Here is a 16,869-nt window from a genome sequence, read left to right as displayed (position 1 = left end):
AAAAGGAAGATGTGGTCTCAGCAGCCACCTGAAACCTAGCCATAATCTATAATAGGGTCAGCTCCACCAACTATAATAGGGTTAGCTGCAGTATAGAAGAATTGATTCTATCTAATTTGCTTTCTATAAACATAGGATGATCATTGTCTCTGCTAGGGACTATGTAGCTCAGCTAACAGCACTCTGAATATGATATTAGCCTATACTCCAAGGTTATTAGAGCTAGTTTTAAGCATGAATGAAACAACGTGCTGCTTAGGGAGTTACAATCTGAGGGAGGCTCTGAACATTTCAGATTCTTTTCCATTTATTACATTTTGTTGTAGTTTTATATATGAACATCTCCAGATATTAACCCATCCTGAATGTCTTAGATAATCCTCATTAATTACAGTATGCTTTGTTTCTGCATGCATTCATACTTTCTGATCAAAGAGGGCTGTTTCCCACCGAACAATGGGTTTATGATGCATCTTGGTGGTATTTTTCTCAAATTTAGTTTTTTGTTGTTATACTATGAAGAACCATTCTAGCTTTTCATATCTTAGGGTTTCACCATGTCTAAATCTAGGCCAAATGGTGACATTACATTATCCTATCTTGCCGAATCAAATAGCCAGACAGATTTATTTATTTTGGAAGTAGAAATAGAACATCCTTGAAAAACCTTCACTCTTTTCTGGAATTTAAAAACAATTCTGATCACATATTTTTAAAATGTGGTTCTTTCATAATTTTCCTAAGTACCTGCATGATGCATCTATTTGCTCTTTGCAGTGGTAGATATTAAAGATAGGCCAATCATCCTGTCCAAACTCTTTTCCAAACTTGTGGGAAAAGATATTGGGGGGACAATTTCTTCAAATTTGTGAGAATACCATCACTGAAAAAGCCTAATCATAGCTTTTTCACCATGATAACTTCTTTTAGGATTTACTGGAAGTGTGAGAAGAATAGAAGCTGATGTGAACTGATGGAGAGACAAGGACAAAGTAAAGGACAACAGATACAGAGCCATCTCCTTGCTAAATCAGTGCAAAACTCTACTCTAACCATAAAGTGTTTCCAAATTTCTCTACTCTCTCAAAACAATTTTGAATGCAAATTGCCTTTTATCAGATTGAATGACAACTTGTAGAAATAAATGTGGGAAAATGTCTCTAGCCGGCATCAGTAGGAATAGCCTTCCCTGAGTGTTAAATTACTATTGCAAACACATAGTTTAAGCAAATGTTAGGCAGGTGCCCAGTTGTCTTTTTCATTGCCTTGTAGATAATTTCAGTTTTCAGATTAATGAGGCTTGATACAACACAGTTCTTAGCAATTAGGTTACAATCAGTAAGTGAACTGCAGATGCTGGGTTTCCAAAATATAGTCTAACTATATTACTTTTGCATTCTAAACCTTGATCCAAATATGATTTGTGCACTACTGATGTTGTTTTTTTTAAATTGTTCTATGGGATATCCAATCATTTACTACATTTAAGTAAGTAATCTAACACCAAACTGAACACAATGTGGAATATCCAAGACTATAGACCATTTCAGTCTGCAAAGTGGGGATTTAACCTTCTTCCATCACCAATTTCCTGACTCAAACCCAGTTGTGTCATTATTTATTCAGTGTCATTAGGTAATGTAAGGACCTATCCCAACTGACCCTCTCAGAAAAGTACAACTCTTGACGCCACGTGGTTAATCAAAAGAACCTTTACTGAGAAACTGTGGTTGCAGTAAGGTCAAGAGGAATCTAATGTTCCCATACAAAGCACCCAACTAGTCTTCCACTTTGAAACCCAACCTTCCTGACCAGTCCACCAGCAGACAATACACTGCCACAAGGTGGTTTTTTTTTTTTTTTGAGAATGCTGAGGTACAGGATAGATAATGGGTCCTCCTCAAGGTGCAGTGACCTTGGAGTCAAGCTGGAACTGGCTGAGAGGGAATCTATTCCATCTCCAAAAATGATCCCCCTCCCTAATTCCCATGCAGTTATAGCAAAAGTGAAAGCATGTAAAGAATGGTCCCCTGGAGCCTCCTCTCCCTTCCACCAGAATACCCAAAAAAGGAAACCTGACAGCTACTTTCAATTAGATACCAAGCAGACAATTTACTTTTTCTTCTTATATTACTAGTAGAAGCTTTAAATCTGGGGAAAGATGCAAGGAAATCCAGCTGTTTACTAAGCAATTCCTTCTTCCTTTGGCTGTTAGATGCCAAATTAGGAGCATGGAAAGCTGCCAGTGGTCCATCTAATCCTAGGTAGTTAATAATGGCTGGCAGCTGTTCTCTAAGGTTTCCAGGAAGATATATTTTTTTTCCCAGATCGGTTTGGAGATGCCAGAAACTGATTCTGGAGTATTTTGCATGGAAATCACATATTCAGCCAATAAACTATGGTTCCACCTCTGCTTTAAGAAATAAGAAAAGTGCCAAAAATATCTTACTATGTTCTTCTCTAGATGATTTTTCCCTTTTAATTCAACCACAACATCAGAATTAATATTTTTAGTAACTCATTTATTTTGCTGAATTCTGTACCAAATGTTTTATAAATACATGTGCATACCAAATAGACAAATAAATACTTTAATGCATGTTTAAATTTAACTGTATCTTGCTTTATGAAATAAAGCTTTCATGGGATCAGTTAAGATATAGGAGACAAAACACTTCAGTGCCTGACATTTATTGTCTACAGCTATCTATATTCTCATAGGTAAAACACTATCAAAACATGAGCACATAGAAAAGATTAGCACATCTTCATCCAATGAATGTTTGTTTCTCAGTGTGTATGGCAGGATTACTTGCTGGCACAGGAATATATCAAAGGGAAAAAAAAGTATGGAAAACATGCACCAACCATAAAACCTATATTGTATATAAAATGTTTCTTTTATCACATCTTTAAAATTTAAAAATTCTAAATATGATCTTAAAAGTCAGTCACCTTAGCGTAATGGATGGAAACTAATCAAGGAGAGAAGAACAATTAATCAGTGGAATGACTTGCCTCCAAAAGTTGTGGGTGCTCCAACACTGGAGGTTTTTAAGAAGAGATTGGACAACCATTTGTCTCAAGTGGTATAGGGTTTCCTGCTTGAGCAGGGTGTTGGACTAGAAGACCCCTAAGGTTCCTTCCGACTCTGTTACTCTGTTATTCGTGCAACTGTAGCAACAGGAAATGCTGCTTAGAACGTCCATGAGAGGAAGTTGGACTGCCACCTATTGCAATCCTGTTAGGCTGAATCAACAATTTCATTCATACAGTAAGTCTAATTATAATTTGCTGATTCGGCCCCATGGCACTAGTACGTAAATGCCTGGGGTCGCAAAATATGCTATTCCAAAGGACATTTTTTCCATGGGTGATGGGTGAACTAAATGTATGTCTCTGATGTAATCATAATATTTCTTTTATGACAGTCACAGTAAGAAATGTGCACTTCTTAATTATGATAGGACATGATGATAAAGTCAAGGTGTTGCTCGTTTTTAAGGAAAAAAGAGGGAAAACAATTTTAAAACATTGAAATTAATGGAAATATGCATGCATTATCTGGTTTAAGTCAAATTAAATTTTCTAATGCCAACTGATCAATTATTAAGGGGTGTTTTAAAAAATTGAAGTGAAATGGGAAATTAAAGAGTGTTTTCAAAATAGTGTATGAGTCGGTAAACAACATCTACTGACAATAGTAGCAAATATTTATTTTTGCAATGGAAATGATGGCTTATTATGGCAATTGTAATATGACATGTTTATGAGATGTGAACTTTATCCCATTTTTAATGCAAACATGCTTATTTTTAATTTTTCTTACAAATTGTAATTTAGTTTGATATGTTTGTCAATGGGGATTATCTTCCTTCTTTGAAAACACAGCTGAGTGTTCCCATAATCAATCTATTACAATCTCAAAGAATTGACAATTCAGCACATGAACCTTTCACAATCTTGGGGTCATAGCTAGTGTAATACATCATTTAAGTGATGCCAATGAGATTTGTGCACAGGAAGAAAATAGGTTTTTGGTATTGAAGGATGTGTTCAAACATAGAAAGTTATACTTTCCATCTTGAAAAACAAAGGGTAGAATACTTTATTCATTTCCCTTTCCTCTCCCTCTTTGCTGCTTATGCAAACTTTAGTTAACCTTTGCATTGTTGTTCCAAAAGTAATCTGCATTATCTCAAGAATTTACTGCTTATCTCCTTCCAATCAATACAAAATCAAGTGGCATAATTGTGGGACATTTAAAAAAAATCAACACCCCTAAAAGAGATTGAGCTAAATAATGTGAATTTGTAGTAACAGTAAATACATTTCCTGCCCTTTGGAGACAAGCACAATTGTAACCTTGTTAATTGATCAGAATATATTGCCTGCAGTTGTGACCCATTGCATTAAAAGCCAAGCAATAATCTTTGGCACTAAACACATTGTTTATTGATTTTTGTTTCTAGCTCATCCAAACAATCAGTGCAGTAGATAAAGATGATGCAATGAAAAAACATAATTTTTCATTCTATTTGATGGAAGAGAGCAAAAACAATTCCAGTTTTGAACTTGAAGATAATGAAAGTAGGTATTAAACATGGTTTTGAGATATTTGAATTCAATTTTGTCATTATTAGATTAGAAACAGAAACTTTTATATCAAAGGAGTGTTTCATTTACTTTGAAAAATGGCCTCCCTGGGTTCTCCCCTCTGCTGATATATCAGTAGCTGCCATGGCTAAGGAATCACAGCCTGAAATACATCTCCTCAAAGGAAAAAAAAAGTCCAATTGCCTTTTGGAAAATACCTTTGGACAAGCATCACCTGGATGACTGAGAATCTCCATAGATTCCTGAGGGCCATTAAAGATTTCTTTTCTGTGCACTCTCTCTTGATGGTCCCTTGAAAACTTTTCTTCACTGTGAGCAACTGCAGGAGCTGTCATTGAGTAATCTATCTTGGCTACTGTCCCTGGCAGCCTTTTTGCCTTTGGGAGTCACCATTGCCATGCATGTGTCCTTGGCAGTGACATTGCTGCTGGCTGTGGACATTCTTGCAGCCATCCTTATCTTGAACACTGTTTTGCCCCAGGGTGGGTATGGCTATTATGGTGGTCCTTAGGAGATGTGGGATGTCTTAGTGGACATCTAATAATGTTGATAATAGTGGGTCTTCAGTTAATAAGTCTCAGTGTTTTGATAAGGTCTTTAAAAATGGTGTTAGAGGGTCCAGTGATCTATTTTGAGAGATTGTCCACATCATAGTAAATTCTCACTAGCTAAAATAATTATCCAGAGGTCAAAAGTTCATCAGAGATGCTATGCATTTACAAGCTGACTTGAGTTATTGAAAGAGCTTTGGGTGGAAAATGCTGTGAAGTGTGATTGATAGCAAAAACAGACAACCACAGAAGAAATTATCAAGGGAAGAATTAGAGGTGACAAGAGAAAGTACCAGATCTCCCAATATTTTTCTTCTGGTTTATTATAACCAACATTCTATCTTTTATTCCCCAAATTTATTTGCACTATTTTCTCTAAGCTCTAGGTCATCTCTACTATAAAGTCATAAACTCTGCTCGGTTTTGTTATCCATCTATAATCCCCTGAGGAATTCCTAGCTAAGAAATATCTCTTCTCTCCTGTGTTGCTGGGATTTTTTTTTTAAACAGAGGTCAAGTCTTTGTGACTGGGTCATATATGACTTAAGATACTGGTCAAGTTGGGTACATGATCCCTGGCTTTCTAAACAGCATTTATTATTAGGCATATTCTTTTAGTAGGCAAGGGTGCAAATAAGTCAGTGAGAATAAGTTTAGAGCATACAGGTTTCCTACAATACATAAAGAAGCTTACATTATCCACAAGCTGAAGTAATTACCATTAGTAAAAATAACTTTACTTGATCTGAAGCCAACTATAACCCCCTCCCCCAAATTATTTTTGTTGTCTTTGTACTTTCGTCTGCTAGTCATAATCCTTTCATTCATCCTTGTGTTTTTTTCCCCCTGTCCTTTGGCATTGCCTTTTTTTTCCTGCTTGCTCTTCTCAAGAGATAACTTTCCCCCAAGGTTAAAGAATGTTTTCTAAAAAGGAATTTTGGCTATTGGTGAATCAGATTACTGATTTGCAACACTGAGCCATGGTGGCACAGTGGTTAGAATGCAGTACTGCAGGCTAACTCATTGCTCACTCCAGGAGTTTGATTCTGTACAGCTCAGGATTGATTCAGCCTTCCATCCTTCTGAGGTCAGTAAAATAAGGACCCAGATTGTTGAGGGAAATAAGCTGAGTTTGTAAACCACTTAGAGAGGGCTATAAAGCACTATGAAGCGGTATATGTCTAAGTGCTATTGCTATATGAATATTATTTTCATAATCTTTGATATGTTGTATATGAGCAGCTGACAGAAAATATAACTCTCATCACTAATAATTTTGATTATTAAAACTATCCTTTATAAAATACCCTATAAATCTATTTAGCTATGACAACTCAATACTATTTGTTAATGTGTTTCCCCAAAAGTAAGCCCTACCCCAAAAATAAGCCCTAGTTTTGGGGCAAGGCATACACCTAAAATTCAAGCTAGGGTGGGGGTGGAGGTGGAGCTGCCCCACATGCCTTGCACCCGCTTACCATTGCAACCAGGCCTCCTATTAATTGATTGAATCCATAGCTCGGTTCTTGGCTGCAGAGGCCTTTCTGGAAGGCCTCTGACAGCAAAATGCAGGCCAGGGGATGCCGCATGCATCAATCCAGAACTCCATTCTCACCTGCAGAGTCATTTCCTTTGGCCACAGAAGTGGGCCAGCTGGACGGGTCTTTTGGTGCCTGGTGCCTATTTTGGAGGCAAAAAAAAGAAAAAGACTGGGTCTTATTTTCAGGGAAACATGGTATATAAAATATGAAGGACAAAGAGTTGTATCTGTTACATTTACTTTCTTTTTATAGAAAAAAAATCTACACAAGAATGGCTGAAAATAGAGTGTTTGGTAGGACCTCCAATATATTATTAAGATATTTTTTGTAATCATTGAAAAGTATAATTGATTAGACTCTTATTTTAAGAGCTATTTTATAAATCTGTGGTTCAGGATCCTTTTAAAAAAATGCATAGAAACCTATTTGATAGGTTCCTAGTTGCTTTCGAAATATAGCAAATTTTCATACTATAGATCTTCCTATTATCTGGTAAAGCTGCCAAGTGCTGAGTGATATTAGGAAAGCAGATAGAAAGCAAAGACACTGGATTTAAAATGAAGCAAAGATGTAATATGAATAAATGTTTAAATTGTATTTGCTAAAATGAAATTAAGGAGAAGGAAATGAAATTCATAATTATATAACTTTTTTTAGTTCTTTGGTACTGATGTCATTATGTGGATAGCTTTTCTGTGCTGTGGTGATATGCAGCATTTATATGGATCCTGAAAGCTGAGAAGGAATATTATAAAAGAAATACCAATTTAAAAAAAAATCCAAAGGGAAAACCTAAGTTGAACAACTGATAAAATTTGCAGCAAAGAAGATCATTAAAGGTAGCCTGCAGAGGCTTAGAAGAAGAGCCATTTCAAATTTAGCTAAAGCATGCATTGCTCATATTTACTTTGCTAATTATATGAATGTTCTGGCTAACTGAATAAATCAATAAATCTAACTTCTGGAAAGCTCATGGTGGTGTAAAAAGAAGTGACTTATTCACCTTTGGACTTGATTAAAATGTCCCAAAACAAAATATGGTATCTCACACCCACCCTATTTAAGTATGATTTCCTAAAATGTGTATTTTGTTATTTATATGTAGCCCTGATTTGGGCTTTTTGTTAATATACAACTCAAGAATAAGCACACCAATATATTCTTTAAGTTCAGTGGTTGTGTTGCCATTGTGCATGATAGCATCCTACATAGTTCATTACTTGTAACCTATGACCAGTACATGCCCAAATATTGCTTCATAGTCATGCAGCAATAATATGATTTATCAAGGCATTTCGTGTTGTTTTTGGGCCTCCTCCATCTTGTATAGAAGCTAAATGTGACAGACAGAGTAATGGAAAAGGAATGGAAGATTCACTTTGTTCTTTAGAAACAAAACACAATTGTGTTGTTGAACAAAGCAGCTTTGAAGGAGTACTTTGCTCTAAGTACTATCTTTTAAAGTCTGCATAGCTTTATTAGTGTTATGCCATTTTATGATACTCATAAATAAATATAATATTCAAGTCCAGTTTAAAGCATTTTTAAAAGCATATTTTTAAAATAGTAATAAAACATAAAGTTTTAAGCTCAGAAGTTTAGACTTAACAAAGATATTGTCTGTTTAAAAATGTCTATATGAAATTCTATGTATTCATGAAAAACAACGGTGACACCAACAACCGTATCAGATATTGTGTAAAATGATGTAATAGTTGCAGAAAGAAATATTTTATACAACAATCCCTCTTCCCAGAGAAAGTCTAGAACTGTTAGATACTGCAGAAACAAAAAATCCAATTTTTGTTATATCTTTTAATTTTTTACTCTCATCATATTGTTAGAATTTATTAGAATACAAATTTGCATTTTTATTCAGTTTGAAAACTTAAAAAAAATGACATTCCAAATTTTGGAATTGTTATTTTGCATAAAAACTGATTTGTTCATAAACAGATTGTTTTTTAAAATTATTATTTTACAGATAACACTGCCAGGATCCTTACTACAAGAAGTCGGTTCCGTCATTCTGAACAATTTATTTATCCCTTGTCCATACTAATTGTGGACAATGGAATCCCTGCTCTCACTGGCACCAGCACTTTGACCGTCACTGTGTGTGATTGTAATGAAGAAGTTAGCCTTTTGTCCTGTAGATACGGAGCATTCCTGATTTCAATGGGGATTAGTGTACAAGCTTTAGTTGCTATTGTAGCTTGCCTACTCATAATATTAGGTAATTTTTTTTCCTTCTGTTTTATGCAAAATATATCTCTGCTACCTTTTCATTGATTAGACCATGCTGCTTATTTTGGTAGATGATAACATTATGGCTTGAAGCCAGAATATGATAAAATTAATTAAACCTCTGAGCTCTTCTCCCACTTTTTCTTATCAGTCTCCTGTGCCCCACCCCACCCCCAGAAAAACCCCCATCCTGTGGAAAATACGCAGGATGGCTATGACACTGGAAGAAAGATAGAAGGAAACATTGTAGAAAACTGGTGGAGAAAGATAGATTTTGCCTAAAACACTCCACAATGACCTTGGTTAAATTTTCTGAATTTGACCTCTTCGCTCATCTCTTCCCAAACTAACTCAAAATGTTCACCATTGTCCACAGTTCATTAAAGCTCATTTCAGTGGACACTGGGGGCTGGTCGGGAAAAAGAAAAGAAATGGAAAGTCAATGTTAACCTCCTCTGTGCTACAGAAGGATATTTAGCTCCAATGTAATGTATCAATTATTTTTAGACATTTTCATCAGTCACACTATTTAATCTAAATAGCTGTTTGTATATTACTTAGATTATCAGTTGACACCTAAAAATATGGCCTCATTCCATCACAGACACAATTTAACTAATCACATAGCTAGCTAGGATTTGCATGTTTATTTTTCACAGACTTACCAAACATTTGTTAATCTTTTTCTTCTGTTTTGTTTTCTTGCTTGCCAGTATTTGTTTTAGCAGTTGTGGCTTTGAAGCACCAAACAAAGCCAGCAGCAGCATTTCACGAGAAAGGAGAAATATTCAGAGAGAATATTTTCAAGTATGATGATGAAGGAGGTGGAGAACAGGACACTGAGGCTTTTGATATTTCTGCACTGAGACCACAAACTGTTCTGCGACAACACAAGCCACGAAGAAATATTACAACAGAAATCCAGAGTCTTTACAGGCAATCTCTTCAAGTTGGTCCTGAAAGTGCAATATTCCGGGAATTCATTAATCAAAAGCTAGAAGAAGCCAATTGTGATCCAAATGTTCCTCCTTATGATTCCCTCCAGATTTTTGCTTTTGAAGGAACAGGTTCATTGGCTGGCTCCCTTAGTTCATTGGAATCAAACTCAGTGGGATCACTTATGGATGACAATTATGATTACCTTGTTGAACTAAGACCTCAAGTCAAAAGTTCAGGAAGCATGAATAACTACAGTTTGGCAGAATGTTGAAGTGCTAAGAAGTGCTAATATCAAAAGAGTGGGAAAGAATTGGAAGGGTGATTAGGATAATCTGAAAAATCAGAAGACAAAGAAATTGATGGCTCTGTCAAGCACTGTTAAACTCAGCACAAATCTTATTGCTGACACATCCTTTTCTAATACACACTATCACAACTGAAAAAAATATGTCAGCACATGGGAATAAGAGATCCACTACATACACTCTTAAAAAGAAGATTCTGAAATTAATAACAAATTGTGCTACTCTCAGATTATCTTTTGGGCCTTAGCAGGCACAGGGATATTTTATTTTTCAAAAGCCTTATTAAAATCATGAGCAGAAACTGTATTTTCTAAGAAAGTTTTCAGCAGAAGAAAGACATTAGAGTGCAGAGTTTTAATTTTTGAACTATTTACAAAACTGTAGATATATTGACTACAGTTTAATTATCATCATAGTAAACTAATATATGCACACACACTTTGTTTTATAATATAAATGCAATTATACAGAATTATATATGTATGAATTTAGAAACATGAACAATAATGTGGATGAACTAGAAACCTGGAGGAAGATCAACATAATATTCCCAACTCAAACCTTCTGTACTTTCCTACAGTTGCCTTATGTCTCATAGCTTTTTTCCCCAGATAAATTAACCAATTTGCTATTACACATAACTTAGCATTTGATTGTTTCTTATGTCTCTGCATATTCTTTAGAATATAAATTATTCTATTTTTCTAAAACATGCTAGAATAAAAGCATGATTTGTTAATAAATTCTGCACTGGAATTAGAGATTGAACAGTTGCAACATATTATTTGAATTTATGATTCAAGAATCAGGTAAAATAAGTTATTCAAACTTATTTAAGTTTCAATATTTGATTAAATTTTAAAACATTGACCATGAAGTATTATGGGAAAATATTAAAATATTTGTGACTTCTACTCTTGGGAAAATGGGATGAAAATAGCAAAAATGTAGCACCTATATAGGATGTTAACTAAAGTGTTACTTACATAGCTTCAAGAATTTCACCACAATCAAATTTTAAAATATTCTCTGCATTTCTTTTAAAGCCGCAATAGGTTTAGAGAAAAAAGATTAAAAGACAGTCTTTAGCAAAAAGCCTACAGTGAATTGAATTGAACCACTGCAGAGAAAGAAAGAAAGAAAGAAAGAAAGAAAGAAAGAAAGAAAGAAAGAAAGAAAGAAAGAAAGAAAGAAAGAAAGAAAGAAAGAAAGAAAGAAACTTTTGGTAAAGATTAAAGAGTTCACCATCTGGATTTAGGACCTACAAGTTTATTGGCTTGCCTTATTGTCAAGATTAGCCATGCTTAAATTGTTTATGGAACAATTTAAAAGCATGTGTGAGAAGCAAGTGCATTAAGACTTCTTTGTATATGATACAATACTATATAAAGGAATACTCTATTATACGTAATAGTCTAAAAAGCAAGCACTTTATCTCAGACTCATTTATTTGCTGAAAACTCACTCTCAGGCAAAAGAAAAAAGAAAAAGAAAAACAGGCTTTTTGTCTTATTTAAAATTTTGAAGGGATGGTGGGGAGAATGAAAAAGAATATAAAGGAAACTAAAAGAGCAGAGGAATTGCAGAGATTGTCTTACCATTCAAATACAGTTATTTGATAGTTAAGGGATTATAAGAATCTGAGGAAGAGGTGATAACAGAGAGAGAGAGCAAACCAAGCAAAATAAACTCAAAGATGTCTCTTCTCTTGTCCTTCCAGGCAGATCTACAGAAAAAAAAAATCTAACTGAAAAGTAAGAAACAAACAATAAAATAATATTTCCCCAAATATTCTGATAAGCAGGGTTGATGAAGGAGATAAAACTCAAAGACTCATATCAGTATTGGATCCCATGACATCATTCAGGTCCCATGAGATCATTCTGCAACAATGTTTAAGCATGGAACATATACTGATTCTCCAAATCTTCTTTGAACTCTGAAACAATTTAAATCATCTAATCAGTTAAATGTCTTAGAGAGATTCGATTTGAAGGGATAATCTGATAAAATCTCATGAACTTGAAGATCTTTTCAAAGTTTTGCAAAACCTTAATAGTCAACTTGCATTCACAGCTGACACTTTTCAAAATCCATTTGGAAGTTTATTGATTTCTCACTGGCAGAAATATGAAAAAGTTAAAATTGAGCAATTTCAAAAATAAAGGAATTTTCACTTTAATTGCCCTAAACAGTTTATGTTACAGTCTATAAAAACAAATGCTATTCACATTTACTGTAGCCCTTCCCTTCTTAAAAATGATTGATTTCCTAGTGTTATTTTATTTTTACTATAGAATATAAAATTAGCTTCAGCAATCAATTTTATTATCAGAATATTAAAAAAAAACTTTTAAAATGCTGACATAAAATGTTATGTATAAGTTAATATTAATAATAAGTTAATACAAGGCATTAATGTTAATCTAGCTTTTAAAGAAATGATCCCATCCATTACATCTCTTCAAAATTAAATTAAATGTTCCTATTGTATTGTTTGTTTGCACAATCTCTTGACATAATAAAATTGCCCAAAATGAAAAATACTGACTACCTCTAATGTTAGACAAGTCAGATCATGTATAAGTTACAGTACAAAGCATCTAGGTTAAGGGACCGGGTAAACTACATATGAACATTTAGTATTTTTTGAGAATATCAAAAGAAGCTTGTGATACTCAGCCACAAAATATTACCACAGAACAAGTTGCAATTTCATGAACACTGGATGGACTGTTTTATTTTTCAAGCAAATAAAAAAAAAATGTCAACTGAATATAAGTTAAGTCTAGATAATCCTGGGAAATTGATATGGAGCATTGTAAGCACTAGTTGGCAACCTGTGGTTTTCCAATTGTTCTGAAATCAAATCCCATAGGGCTGGTGATCGAAGATAATCCTGCCATTCAATGACATGTGGAGGTTGCTCACTGCTGTGCATTGTGGGGAAACCTACTTATATTAAATCTCACAGGTGATTGCTTGTATATCCTCCCAATTGAGGTCAGTTAATTAGATGTGTGTGTGAAAGAACAACTTCGACATTATTGGGACAGAAATGTTATACAGAGAGGGAATCCTAGAGAAGGCTATTGAGCCAAAGCAGGCATCTGACTTTTGCAACGTATTATGCCGTGACCTAATTTTTTACTTCCCAAATGATGTTCAGTTTGGTACCTTTATATTATTTTATAGTTAAGGTTATGTCAGAAATATCTTTGTTTACAATGCTCAGATATCAGAATGCATTCCAAAACAGACATTGTGAAGGAGAAATACATTTAAGAATGCATATTTCAAAAGCAGATGTGTTAAAATATATGCATTTAATGCGTGTGTGATTTGATTTACATTTCAAATCAATATGTGTTTTAATTACATCAGTTGGGAAAAACTATATTTTTAAACTATATTGTTTAACTATATTTTTAACTTTAAAATGTTTAAGTATATTTTTAAATGCAAAAAGTAGCAAAAGTAGCAAAAATGATATTGATAAAAAGGAAATTGTACCAGAAAAGGCAATACAATATGTATCATTGTGCTTTAACATCACTAAAGAAGGTGCAACCTCTGCTCTGGAATTCAATGAGAAATGGCTTCAGTACCATTAAATATTGACCAAGAAATAATTTTACTGTTCTAAAGAGTAACTAAAGAAATATAATAGGGCAGCAAGGAATAAAGTATGTTTTTTCCTCTTTCATATTTAAAGAATGAAAAAAGGATGGGAAAAATCTGTAATCTACAAATTGGTTACAATATTTGTTATTAGTAGTAATATACTTATGCAACTGCATCTTTCTCATCTGCTCAAATTCTATTGATGGATAAATAATGAGTATCTGCAGAATATCTAAATTGTGGACTGAACTGCCAAAGACAGCACAAAAATTTCCTTTTAGAATGCATTTCATATGTGTGAGGTTGTTAAGACATGGTGGGAGCAGTGACCTTTGTAGACTGAGAGCTCAGGAACTGACTAGTAAATTACACAAAGGAAAGCTAGTAGTCTCCCAAAGAACCTGCTGAAGTTTATTTCCCCAGGGACAGATTTTTATTTTTATTTTTTAAAAAAAGCCTAAGCAATCCATAATAAGAAGTCAAACTAATGTTCAAAATAAAATATCTGACCAAATAAATTCATTGTTCTAACAGCAGTAATGTGAAGCTTAGTCTTCTTCTTTGTCACCAATAGTTTCAGGAAGCCTTCAGCTTTAGCTGTTGCATTGTCCAGCTTGTACAGTCTCTGGCTCCCTTTCTGTCCATCTTGAGGAGTGAATTCTATTCTCTGCCTGGACATTGTCTTGAATCAAGGCCAGGCAGCAGAGAAGATTGGAGATTTGTTTGTATAGGCCTGATAAAGTTGTCCCAGTGATGCTTTCCCAAAAGGCAACTGTACTTTTTTTTCCCCTTGAAAACATTTCGGTTCTCGTTCAAGGGTGCAAATGGGTGTGGAAATTTCTTGGGACTGAAGTCCCAGAAAGTGGCACACCTAGTTGCACTCTGATTTAGATGACTTTGGGGATACAGATGAAGCCCCAAGTGGCCTCAAGGACTTTCAGAGAGCTGACACAGATGACTTCAAAGAATATAAATCCTTCCTTTCCTCACCATTGAGTTAGAACTGAAGAAGCTTCTTGGATGAGAAGTGAAACATTTTCCAGAAAAACAAACAAACAAACAAACGAAAACCAAGAAAGTCCAGTTGCCTGTTGGAAAAGCACCTTTGGGACAGCCATGACCTGGATGATTGAGAATTGCTATAGATGCCTGATAAAGTTGATTTACCAGGTTCCTTTTCTGTTCGTTTCTCTTTGTTACCTTCTGCTCTCTCCCTCAGCCTTCTTCTCCAACCCCAACCTGCAAAAGAACATGCTAGATTGGATTCTGAAGTTTGCCACAGTAGTATGCCAGGATTAGCAGGCTACTATAACTATAGCCATTTTTTTTAAAAAATGCCTAAATATGTAGTCTTAGGTACATTTATTTTGGGGAACTTGTTTCCAAATATTTATTACAACATTCAGGTGAGAATCAAAGAGAATCAATTATAAGAATCCTAGGAGGAAGCAGCACATACATTAATATAGCTAATAAATTGTAATACAATGTATAAATTATGTAAAAGATAAACAGTGAACAATTTATCTTTTTGCTTGCTTGTTTTTTGGGGAGCAAACATCCATTTCTATGTTTATGTGGTAGTGCTGAGACTCCTGCTGAGGAGACAGAGATGAAAGTTGGCTACATATGCAGAACTTCGCAGCAGTTTCCTGAAGCTGCTTTTATCTTATGGTTGGATAACTTAGTAACTCAAACTACTAAAGCAATTTAACATAAGATAAATAGCTTCTGGTTTAGGGTTTACTGGATAACTCTTGTCTTTCCTTCAGGAATAATGTTTTTTTTTTAACAGCATAGCCAGAGAAAATGCACACATTTTGTGAATCAATGTTTCTACCGCATTTTGTATTTGTTGTAAAAACTACTGCATTCTGTATTTTGCTGGAAACCGAACTGTTGCTTTTATATATTTTGCAAAATACTTTTCCCCCAGAAAGTTTAATAAATAACTTTTAGAAAGGAGAGTTCTGTGAAGCAACTTTATAAAGCTGAAGACAAGTGAGCTCTGCAATGCATGGTCTGTGACAGCTATGTGCTAACAATTTATAACAGCTATCACAAGAATTGGAAAGCATCAAGATTCTTTAGGGAGATGTAGAAGAAGGAAGATTTCACCTAACTAAATCGGTACAGGCTTAGCAGATTTCAATACACTTATTTCTATAAATTTTCTTTTTATTTTAGGTATGTTGAATACTCTGAATGAAATATAAAACCTACTTATTTCGTTATTAGCTATAATTATAGAAATCATAGAAAATGATGGATAGTTGGAAGATACATAATAATCTGATGTTTTCTTTCACTGATTTACTAATATTTATATTAAAACAATCTTTAAATTCATATATCACTCTTTTAATTCCAGCTCACCATATCTTATACATCCATACAGTTGTCCAATAAAATATTTCTATATTTCACTGGTAATACTTGTATTAATCTATATTTCTGTTATGTTTAGATTATAAATTACTATCTATTTAAAAGCAAACAATATGCACCCTTCAGATGAAACAATACTGCACCATAATTAAGAAAAAGAAAGATTACTGTAGCCAGCTAAACTTAAGATCTGGCAATTGGTTTCGTAAATCAGCTGTGACAATTAATTAGACAATTAGAAAGCATATACCTCTGTTCAGTCCACCACAATTTTCCAGAAATCCATTGATTTAGCGTAAATCAACTATGCAAAGAAGGTTGAATGATGATAAATCATGTGCCTGCAGTAATTTTAGTTGCTGACAAGAATACTTTTGCAATCTCTTTAAGCAGTACTTTACTAAGGATATTAGGAATGGGTGCTTAGTGAGAATTACTGCATAAGCTGCTTTTACTATATGCAGATCCTTTCATGTTCTTATATTAGGTTAAATGCTGATTATTAGGGTTTTCTTTTCTTTTTGTGGATCCTGGTCTTAATTTGTAAAGTGCCTTCTTTTTAGATTAGTACCTACCGGACAAAATCCTGATATCCAGTTACTATTTCATATTCTGATTAACTTTTCAGTGGCAGTTACATAGGGCTTTTCATTAAAA

General features: G+C 34.2%; 1 protein-coding gene and 1 long non-coding RNA gene across 3 annotated transcripts in view; one reads left to right on the top strand and one right to left on the bottom strand.

Moving 5' to 3' along the window:
• Positions 1 to 16,442, top strand: part of LOC120307459 (cadherin-19-like) — an 83,001-nt gene extending 66,559 nt beyond the window's left edge. Inside the window, exons 10-12 of one of the 2 annotated variants that reach the window (XM_039342276.1) lie at positions 4,473 to 4,590; positions 8,694 to 8,945; positions 9,670 to 16,441. In XM_039342276.1, the coding sequence (XP_039198210.1) occupies positions 4,473 to 4,590; positions 8,694 to 8,945; positions 9,670 to 10,166 (867 nt within the window). In that variant the 3' untranslated portion in view covers positions 10,167 to 16,441. Of the gene's footprint in view, positions 1 to 4,472; positions 4,591 to 8,693; positions 8,946 to 9,669 lie in introns of both variants that reach the window. The other variant, XM_039342277.1, reaches the window with a different exon arrangement.
• On the bottom strand, positions 1,849 to 9,753 carry LOC120307460. The gene is made up of 2 exons (XR_005556548.1): positions 9,622 to 9,753; positions 1,849 to 6,848 (listed from the first exon to the last, which is right to left on the bottom strand). It is a non-coding gene; the product is annotated as an uncharacterized LOC120307460 (long non-coding RNA).
• Positions 16,443 to 16,869: the final 427 nt, after the last annotated feature.

The sequence above is a fragment of the Crotalus tigris genome, unplaced genomic scaffold, assembly GCF_016545835.1.
Source record: "Crotalus tigris isolate CLP2741 ecotype Arizona unplaced genomic scaffold, ASM1654583v1 scf7180000017783.2778290, whole genome shotgun sequence".
Lineage (NCBI taxonomy): Eukaryota > Metazoa > Chordata > Lepidosauria > Squamata > Viperidae > Crotalus > Crotalus tigris.
The sequence above is the reverse complement of the archived record's forward strand: the minus strand, read 5'-3'. Positions and strand labels throughout refer to the sequence as shown.